A 10,910-nucleotide genomic window follows, 5' to 3' on the forward strand; every position below is an offset into this window, starting at 1 on the left:
TCTCCCGCCCCGACACCTCCCCACTGCCACCTCCAGCCTCCGAGCGCCCACAGGCACAAAGCACAAGTGCCGCCAGCCACCCAGCACCACCCACAAGGTTCTGCAGAGCCATCCTGCGGCTTCTCGGTGGAACCCATGCAGCACCTGGCCACCTCCAGCAGCAGAGATGGGCAGCAGAGCCGGCAGCCCGCGGAGCAGCCAGGCTGCCATTAACTGCCAGACAGAGATGCTCACGCGCGAGAAGACGGCGGTGCTAATTAGAGACGTGACCCGTGCCTGCACATCTCGGCGCAGCGCGGAGAGAAAAAAGTGCTGAGTTACAGTGACCTCCCAAGGAGAAAACAAGACTGGCAACGCTTTCTGCGAAGGCACTCTTCCGACTAGTTGAACATCATTGCTGATAATGCTTTAATTATTATCTCTACTTAAAATAAGCCTTATTTCAACAGTCTGGCATGTCTCAGCGCTGCAAACTTTCTCCGGCTTGGAAATTATCTCCTTTTTTTTCCTGCTCTATACACAGTATTACTGAGAAGCAAGCCAAATCCCTTCCAATTATGTATCATGACGTTTCCCCAGTGTTACAGTAAAAGCAAGGCCCTTCACTCCTAAATGGCACGGTTTATAACAAATTGTCTGTTATACCAGACAGAAACTGATTTCCTCAAACCGAGCATATTAAAGTGAGTACATTCATTCTGGTTGTAACACACAAAATGTGATTATAACAGACACATTTGGGGCTTTTTAAGGCTAGCGGAGAAGAGGAGGATAAGCTGGAGGGGAAGAAAGAATTGACAAGTAGAGAAATGACAGAGAAAGAGGAACAGCCACGCTCATTTCCTTCCTTACTAAACAAAAACCTTTGTGTGTTGTAGAAATGTGCTTTCGTTAACACCGCGAGATAGCCAGAGCAGAAAGTGCCTGCGCTGCCTGAAACGAAAATTGCTCCATTGTGCTTAGAAAACCATTTCCTATGGCGAGCGGAGTGCTTTCCAGGTAGTAAAAAGCCTATCTGAAACCACCGGGGCCTTATCCCACAACTGTTGCTCGCTCCAATAATCCCTGCTGCTATGAGGAGCCTAGGTGAAATCAGTGTGAGTGAGGATTACGCTACAGTGTGGCAAGGCAGGGACTATGGCAGGATGATCACAAATGCAGCTGCTCTCTATCCTACTCCTGGGGCTGGGGTGCTCCTGCCTGGTGCCACTGGCCATTGACCTTAAGGGGTCAATGACTGCTCTGTGGTGACTTGCTCCATTGCGGTGGCATTGGGTCGGTACGATCCAGGCCAGGGGAGATGTTCCACCTGTGGGGTGGCATTTCCCAAAACCATGTCCCCCAGAATAACATGGTGTGCCTGATGGCTGGAGGAACACAGGTAGGTAGCCATTGCACACAGGCAGTGTTCTTTTCAAGCCAAAATGGGCATGCAAGTGTTACCCAAGGGTGGCTGCTCTGCATGCATATTGTGTCCCAGTGATCCTAAAACACTCTGCGTTCAGACTGGTTTCCACACTGCCCCATGCATCGCGCATTTTTATCAAGGGAGCTGACTAACGGTTCCAACTACTTTAGGTTCCTCATCTTGTGGTACAAAGTCCAACAGTCTACACGCACCATCCGACCACGCGCCCGCTGGACTCCATCTGATGTCCCCATGCTCAGCAAGCAACAAAGCCCTGGGCTCCAACACTGATTGGCACGCTTCCCCACTCCCTTCTGCAAACTGAGTCCAGGGCAGATGGGAACACTTGGTGCCACCACCACACCATGCACAGCCCAGGGAAGGAATCCCATCAGCACCAGCACAACCGCAGCTCCACGCATCCCAGTCCTGAGGCTGTTGGAGCCAATGAGCCTTGCGCTGCAGCGCAGCAGCACGGCACACTCAGTGCTCCCGCTCAGAGGCAACCGCTCACCACCACCACGAACATCATATGCTAAGTGACACTGCAGCAACATGTTTACCTCCATGCTTTATCTCTCATCAAGCAGCACGTTGCCTTCCATCGACGCGGGAGGAGAAGTGGCTCCGAGGTGGAGCGTCAGCGCTATCTCCGTGACACTGACACCTATTAAAGGCTCCCGGGGGATGTGGCAGCAGCCTCGTCACTGCAGGCACCGCCAGGCGGCCCCGCCACATGCTCCCAATGTGCTGAGGGGAGAGCTCATCACTCCAGGAACATCACGCTCGGGACGGGTTTGTTATTGCTCCACCAGCCTCATCTGGAGGTGTACTGACAGCAATCTGCAGGGGGGTATAATTATAGCCCGTAGCAACCGCTGGCAAAATGACAGACAGCAGTGGGTACAGGCAGCAGCACTCTGTGTAAGGAGCAGGATTTGGGCAGTGGGATAGCAGGAAGGGGCTGGAGGAGGGCACACGATTGGGGTGCACTTGAGCAGAGCGTGGAGAAGCTGGGAAGCCTCTGCAGGGAGCACCTGGCATGGGGTGACACACAACCTGACATGGGGGTGATGCACGACAACCTGACTTGGAGGTGATGCACGACAACTTGAGATGCTGAAGATGAACAGCATGACATGGGGGCAATGTACAGTCTGACACACGGGTGATGCATAGGCTGAGGTAAGGAAGATGCACAGCGTGACGTGGTGAAGCACAATAACCTGGCATGGGGGTGGCAACACAATGGTCACATCTCCCTTCAGTGCCATGTTCTGCAGACACTGTGTGTGGCAGACAGGAGGTGGCTATGGTCACTGCTGGCTCCTGACACTGCTCCAGAATCAGGCAGCCACCTCATGCTCAGGGGGCACCTGGGCTTGTAGGAGTGGGCTGCACCCAGTAACACAAGTGGAGAAGCACCCTCGTAAGAGCTGGAAACACACTGTGGGGGCTCTCTTCCAAAAAATGAAAATAGAAAACATTCCTACCCCAAAACAAACATCCAAGCAGCCTCCAGTTGGGATTTCTCTGACCCTGCCCTTCTGTACTGCAACATCCCCAGAGCCCATGGCCCCATGGGAGGCAGCTCCACACTCATCCATGGCCGGGGGAACCCCTCTGGGCACAACGGTGCCTCATGAGGGCACACAGCAGGAGGAAGCCAGGCTCTGAGCAGGGAAGGGAGCTTCCCACTGCTCGCTCACAGGGCTGCTGACACTGCAGGGCAGCAAAGCATAGTGCTTCTCACCAGAGACAAATTCATTTCTGCAGGCCATGTACCAGTACTTAGCAATGTATCCTGTCTCACGAGGTCTGGGGAGAAAGAAAGGCAAAGCCCTGTGACTTGCATTCACAAGCACTGGTTCTATGCTCAGGTGCTAAAATACTGGGGTAGGGGTGTGCTTCACCACCACATTGAATCATTAAGGTTGGAAAAACCACTAAGATCATCTAGTCCAACGCCAACCCACCCCCACCATACCCATAACCACATCCCTCAGTGCCACATCTCTGTGGTTCTGGAACACCTCCATGGAAGGGGACTTCAACACCTCCCTGGGCAGCCTGTCCCACTGCATCGCCACTCTTTCTGATAAATCATACAAGATTGGGCCCGCCAGTACCAAGCATTTCCAGCAGTCCTGCTGTTTCGCAGCAGGCCAGGCTCTGTTCTCCACAGCAGAAGTCTGAATCTGAAGCAGCTCCACAGTCTCCAGGAGCATCACTTTGCATTTACACCAGCACCGCAAGCGCAGAACTAACCATAAATATTTTAGGTGCTTTTTCAGCTTTGTTATTCCGTTCAAAGCAGGAAACATGACAAACCTTTGATTGTTTTGCTTAATACTAAACAATAATTCAAAGAGAGACAAACAAACAACATTAAATGATGCCTGTGATGTACGGGAAAGCCAATGAATTAGGAGAACCTGATGAGGACAGCGTGGAGCACAGCAGCACCTTCACTTGGTACCACCCGTTGGCAGCACACCATCGTGTGCCGCATCCCCAGAGGGATGTGGGATAAGCAGTAGCCCCAAAAAGGCCTTAAGGACCTCGTAAAAACTCATGTCAATCCAACAAACGCCTCTTCCTTTAAGTCAACGCGCTCAAATTCCAGCTGCAAAGCACACAGAGCCATGCCATGCCACGCCAGCATCCCCCAACTGGGCACTGCCGCTGGTGGGAGAAACACCCTCCTATGAACACCTGCCACGACCACTCAAACCCACAAGAAGCGGTTCAACACTGCCCACCTCTCCCAGCAGAGAAGGAGGCGAGCGCCCGGCCAAGCACCTGCCCTCTGCCCACCACCCATCGCAAAGCAACCTCGAAGCGTCGGCTCATCCCGGCAGCACGGAGCCATCGGCGGTAGCCAGGCAGGACTCACCTCGGGCAGTGGCATCCCGTTGATGATGAGGTCGGGCTGCTGGGGGCTCTGCCCCGTGAAGGTGTGGTGGTAGATGTGGTTGGAGCCGGCGTTGCGGCTGTTCTGGCTCTCCACATTGAGGAAGGTGCTGTCGGAGCGGCGGCAGCCCAGCGGCAGAGTCTGCTGGTGGTAGTCGAAGTAGTTGAGAGACGAGGTGAGGGAGGAGCAGCTCACAACGTTCATTTTATCCGTCTCCTCCACGTCGCGCGGAACCAGGCGGATATCGTTCTTGCTGATTTTCTTCTTCTTGCTTGATTTCTTCTGATGCCCGTAGGAGTACTCGGCAATTCTGGGGGAGGGAAGAGAAAGGAAGAGCTGAGAGCATCCCGAACTCTGCCCCTAAAAGGAGCACTTGGAGAGCTGGCGGGCTCAGCCCCATCCCCGTGCAGGATTCAGTCACGCGCATTACGTCACGTTCGGGCTCTTGTGGCACAGAACAGTCTGGAACCGATTTTCCTACGTACAACATATTCGGGTCAGACATGAAAAGCAGAGGGGAAATGCCCCTGCTTTTTTTCTAGTGTTTCTTATTGCTGATATTTAGTGACTGGGAGTAAAGTCCAGCCTGCAGAAGAGAAAAATGGAGATGTTAAAATCCATGAACTGAAAAGGGTACCTGCATTCATTTCCATGCGTAATAAGGATTTTAAAAGTGATTTAATTTGGTCCCCATAATGAAAATTCAAAATGAATAGTGGATTTTTTCCCAGTTCATTTTCCATAGCAGTAAATAAAGCAGACCCACAAGCAGCCCTGGCTGGCAAGCTCTATTTCTCGCACTCCAAAGGCCGTTTGTTTATTAGCACTCTATCCAAAGCGCTCGTATTTTGGCTATCTCCTGGCAATACCTGATCTCTGCAATCTCTCCTCCAGCCGTGCCTTATTCCTCACTCGTCCCCTGACACACACACACACCCCCTCCTGCTGGGAAAGGCTTTCGTCTTCTGGAAATCAGAGAACTACAACTGTGTTTCGCAAAAAGAAATGATCCTTCCCGACCTTTTTTTTTTTTTTTTTTCTTTTAAAACTGCAAGCTTGCTTTTCTCTGCCTTTCTTCCCCTATTTTGCTTCCCACTGCCAAAAGAATCAGCTGATGAAGTGTCTTGTTGCCTTCTACATAACACCGGGGGGGGGGGGGGGGGGGGGGCGGATAAAGAAGTTACCATAAAGCAGCACACTAAGAACATAAAGAACACCACTGCACCTTGTGCTAACTATGCAGGCTGAGCTCGAAGGGCTGGGGCTGCTCCCTCCAACACAGCCCCACTGGGGCACGCACAGCTCAGCACTTCCCAAGGCACACCGCAGCTCGTACCGCTGCAACCTGAAAGCCAGGAGTTGCTCTTCTGTTTAACATGTATTACAAAAAAAAAACCAGCAACCACCAAACACAACAGCTGCAGCCAAAACAATAGGATGAATGAATAATACAGATTATCTAGAAAGGCAAATATTGGGAAAATACTCTTGTTCCAGACAGCTAATTGCCTGAGCATGAAAATGCCACCAAGCTGAAGAGCTCTCTCGTATAACCTTACGTGCCCCGTAAATTCACACGTTTTACGAAGCCTCTCCGCCAGATGTTGCGAGGAACCTCAGAAATAAAGCCCTGGAAGCCCAAGTGCAGGCACAGCACGGCGTGCCCGGTGACCACAGGCAGGGCCGGGGCGATCCACTGCCCCTCTCCCTCTGCAGCTGACTCCTGCTGATCAGATGCACACGGATAGCAGCCCGCGCCTCCCCTGAGTGCGGCAATAAATCAGAGCAAGGCAGAGATTTCTGTTGTGCCAACAATCTATACGCCGCCGAGTCGCCTAACAACGCTTGATGAAGCTTTAATTGTTTTGTTTACCTCAATGTTTAAGTTTGGCAATGCGAGATCCCAATTTATTTCCCGCAGGCATTCATTTTGTTGTCCTTTCTCTATTGACCAATTATTTAATTAAACTGCACTTCATTAATCCCTAAGCCATCGCAGCAAACCCAGCGCCCATACACACTCGTGAAGCTGCAAGGGGCACCACGACGTGATTTTTATACGTTTGGATCCCATTCGTGTTTAATGGGCCGAGCTGGCAAGAAATCTGCTATATTAGCTCCCCATAACACAGCACAGAGCCAGTTTTATTTGCAGATGATTTTTTCCCCCATCGTGCAAAAAGCCTTATAAATGCACTTCATGTTGTGAAAACGGGGTGTAAAAATCAAACTCTCGAGCATTATTTCTGCACAAATAAAACTTTAAGGACCGCACATCCCCCTTCTCCCCCCCCCCCCCCCCACCGAACGGCCACAGGCGATGCCAGGTTTCAAAGGTAGAGCAAAATTAATTTCCATTCCTCCCATCTGAAATGACTCAGTGCTGAAGGAATGGAGAAGTCATGGCTATTTCACTAGTAACAGGATTAAACCATTTATGAGGCATTGCAGCTGCTCTTTTATGGCATCTGATTGATATTCATGTGTGGTTAGCGTTTGTCTACTAACTTGTGTAACACTGAGAATAGTAAAAGAGAGACAATAATCGCGGGGCTGTTACATATTCAGGGGCTCAGTTCCACATCTTCCCCTTTCAGCAGGCGCTGACCTGCCCTCCTGCATTTCGGACCGTGCGCCCACATTCAGCCCAGGCAAAAGAATGCAGCGCTGCAAAAATAATTGCGAGAGCCCAGCTCACAGCCACCGTGTCCCCATCGCTTCCATCCGCCTGCGGGGATGGGAAGCTTTGGGCAGCACTGTCGTCCGTGGCTGAGCCGCATCCACGCCACGGGCACACAATGGCTCTTGGAGACAAGGAAAGGCCCACGGTCCCCGCTACTGTGGGCACCACCAGGATGCCACTCTGCGGTCCCATGGCACGTGGGTAGGGCGGTGGATCTGCGCCCAAGGCACTTCTGTACAGAGCAGAACCCAACACCCGCTGCAACAGATTGGCAAATGAAAAACGATGGCAGCCCGCACCTCGGCGCGGGGCTCGCTTCTTCCCCCTGAGAAGTGCTCTAAAGCTCCTAAGGACATCTCACAGACCTGCAGCTCGCGGCTGCTGCTAAAGCAAAAACCCCAGGCATAAAACAGCAAAAGGAAAAATAACTGTGCTCGCAGAAATCTAAGCAGCCCCTGGCCGGTACACAGAAATAAAGATGTTCTTTACCTGCAGTTATAGGTCCTGATTTCCTTGTTATCCCTTTTGCACTTTACGGCCACGAAGATCATGGTGACAAAAAGAATGGCTGCAATAGACCCCAGGGCAATAATGAAAATCAGGGAGAGGTTAACAGATCCTATGGACTCCTGGGCATCCAGGGCTGGGGACAAGTATATCAAAATCAAGGCAGAGGCCGACAGGGATGTTTTTCCATGGTCGTGAGCCACCACGATCAGCTCGTAGGCTGTCTTGGCATTCTCCCCAAAGGCTCTGGTGGTCCTTATCTCTCCATTGACCTGGTCTATCTCAAAAAATCCTCTGTCTCCTTCCACCATTTCATAGGAAAGCCTGCCATTTTCACCCTCATCATAGTCATCTGCTTTGACCACTGTCACCAGGTAGCCAACCCCTGCATTCCGGGGGATGTAAACCTCCGCGGTCCCATTGACCAACGGTGGGGCCGTGATCACCGGGGTGTTGTCGTTGACGTCCAGGACGATCACCCTGACAGTGGCATTGCTCTGCAGAGAGGGATTGCCCCCATCTTTCGCCAAGACTTTGAACTCAAAGGCCTTGGTCTGTTCATGATTGAAGGACCTCAAAGCATAGATATCTCCAGAGTTGGGGTTGATGGAGACATAGGTGAAGACAGGCATGTCCCTGACTTGGGAGGGCATGATCTGGTAGGAGACGCTGCCATTGAGGCCCAGGTCAGGGTCCCTTGCTGAGACCGAGAGGAGGTAGGCCCCCGGGGTGTTGTTCTCCTGCACGATGACCTGGTAGTAGGGCTTGGAAAAGTGAGGGTGGTTGTCATTCTCATCGGTGATCTTGACAGTGAAGGACTTGGTAGCCTGCAAGGAGGGGACACCATTGTCCTTGGCCTGGATGGTGAGGTTGTACTGGTCCCTTTGCTCACGGTCCAGCCGCCCATCCACCAGGATGGTGGAGAAACTCTCGTACTCCTGCAGCCGGAAGGGTACGTTGCCCAGCAGCTTGCACTGCACACGTCCGTTGGCCCCCGAGTCGCGGTCCGAGACCCGCACCAAGGCGATGACGTACCCTGGAGGGGCGTTCTCGCTCACCTCCACCAGCTCGCTGTTGACGGAGAGAAGGTTGATGAGGGGAGGGTTGTCATTGGCGTCCTGCACGCTGATGGTCACTTTGCAGTGGGCAGGGATGGAGTTAGGTCCCAAGTCCTTGGCCTGCACATCCAGCTCATATACATGTCCCTCCTCGTAGTCGATGGCACCACTGACTGTGATGAGGCCGCTCTGAGGGTCAATCTGGAAGAGCTCTCGAGCCCGGTCAGAGACATAACTGTGGAAAGAGTAGAGCACCTGCCCATTGGTGCCCTCATCCGGGTCAGAGGCGTTGAGGCGGATGACTGGTGTGCCTGGTGGGGCATTTTCAGGCACGCTGACAGTATAGGCCGGCTCCTCGAAGAGAGGGTTGTTGTCATTGGAGTCGATGACGCGGATGCTCAGCTCCACTGTGCCAAAGTTGGGCGGGTCTCCGCCATCCAGCGCCGTGATCACGTAACTGTAGTGGGACTGGGTCTCACGGTCCAGGCTCTTCTCCACCACCAACTCAGCAAAGCGAGAGCCATCTCCCCGTGTCTTGGTCTCCAGCCCAAAGAGGTCATTGGGGGTGATCTGATAGCTCTGCACTCCAAAGCTGCCCGAGTCTGGGTCATAGGCACTTTCCAGTGGGACACGGGTGCCGGGGCTGGCGGTCTCTGAGATCTCCAGCTCGATCTGGTCAGTGGGGAAGCTGGGCGCGTTGTCGTTGAGGTCCTTGATCTCCAGCTTGATCACGCAGATCTCCATGGAGCTGGACATCACCTCCAGCGAGATGACGCACTTGGGGCTCTGCCGGCACAGCAGGTCCCGGTCGATCTTCTGCTTGGTGACCAGCAGCCCAGATCCGGGGTTGATGTCCACCAGGTGGGGGGCCGAGTTGGAGACCACTCGGAAGGCGGTGGGCTGCCGGGGGTCTATCACGAAGCCGGCGTCCCGCGCGTCCTTGGCGACGTTGGCGATAACGGTGCCGGCCCGCTGCTCCTCCTCCACCGAGTACTTGAGGTTGACGAGGGCGCCGGCGCCGGCCCAAAGCAAGGCGGCCCCCAGCAGCGCCGGGAGAGCCCCCATCGCCGCACCCGCCCCCTCCGGCAGCCGCGTCGCGCCCCGACGGCCGCTCGCCTCAGGGGCCGTCCGCCCGCATGCGGGCAGAGCCCGGCGGAGCGCCCCGGCGGCGGCGGCGGCGGGCGGGAGCGGGCACCGGAGCCGCGGTCCCCCCGCGCCCACGCCAACGCCGCCCGCTCAGCAGCTTGGAGCCGGCGGTGCAAAGGATGGGTCGGGCATAGCGAGCGGGAGCGGGAAGTGTAGCCGGTCCTGAGCCGCGCCGCGCCGAGCGGAGCCGAGCGGAGCCGAGCCGCGCCGAGCCGAGCCGAGCCTGAACCCGCTCCCGCCGGCGCTCGCTGCGGCGGCCGCACGCCACTGCCCGCAGTCCGGAGCGCCGGCGGGCGGCGCGGGGGCGGGCGGCGCGGGGGCGGGAAACGGAGCGGCGCGTCCAATGGACGCCAGGGGGCGGGGCGGGCGCGGCGCTCTTCCACCAATGGGAGCGCGCCGAGCTGCGCTGCCGACCGGGGGGCGGGGCCGAGGCGGGGCCTGCGGAGCGGCGCGGTCGGGAGCGGAGCGGCGCGGGGTGCGCCGTGTCGGGAGCCGCTGCGTGCGGCCCGAGTCCGCCCGGTGCTCCTCGACTGCGAGCGCTTTGGGGCGCGACGGCACCGTGGGAAGCGGCGCTGCTGGGGCTTTCCCTGCGGCTCCCGCGCGGGCAGCGCGCCCAACTCGCTGCTAATTATCTTTAATTCCCTGGGAAAGGCGAGAGCTGCTGCTGGGTGCTGCCTTTTCGCTTAGAAAAACCAACTTTCAAACGCGATTCACTGCTCCGTACTTCGGGTCGCCGAGCGGACACGGGGGTGCACGGCACCGTGATTACGTAGCGCGGGGAAGCGGCTCGAGTGCTGGGCGGTCTGTGCTCCCCAAGGGCCGCGGGCAGCGGTGCGGCACCCGGCTCTGGCGGGCGCGGCTCCGGAGCTTTTAGCTGCGAACTTTCAGCCAAGCGGAATCTCGGAGGGTTTAAAATACAACGATAATAAAAATTAAAAAAGGGCCGGGCTCTGGCGCTTCTCTGCGGCAAACCGCCCCGGGAACCCGCGGGTCGATGGCGGCCGGGCGGCGCCGGGGCGGGCTGAGGGACGGGGCGGCGGGGCGGCGGGGCGGCGGGGGGAGCGGCCTCGGCCCCCGGGGCTGCGCGGATCGGGCGCGCCGTCGGGGCCCGCGCGGCTTTGCAGGCACAATGGCGCCACCTTGCGGGCGGCGCGGGCACGGCAGCGTCCCCGGACACCGCGCCGGAGGCAGCAG

The 10,910-nt window shown here is 55.9% G+C and overlaps 1 protein-coding gene across 2 annotated transcripts in view; it reads right to left on the reverse strand.

Moving 5' to 3' along the window:
- The window catches only part of PCDH19 (protocadherin 19), a gene marked incomplete at both ends in the record, with an annotated part of 47,851 nt that extends 38,216 nt beyond the window's left edge, over positions 1–9,635 (reverse strand). For both annotated transcript variants that reach the window (XM_079542047.1, XM_079542046.1), the window contains 2 exons: positions 4,305–4,632; positions 7,495–9,635. In XM_079542047.1, coding sequence (XP_079398173.1) covers positions 4,305–4,632; positions 7,495–9,635 — 2,469 coding nt within the window. The remainder of the gene's footprint in view (positions 1–4,304; positions 4,633–7,494) is intronic.
- Positions 9,636–10,910: the final 1,275 nt, after the last annotated feature.

This window comes from Tetrao urogallus (genome assembly GCF_951394365.1).
Source record: "Tetrao urogallus genome assembly, chromosome: 13".
Lineage (NCBI taxonomy): Eukaryota > Metazoa > Chordata > Aves > Galliformes > Phasianidae > Tetrao > Tetrao urogallus.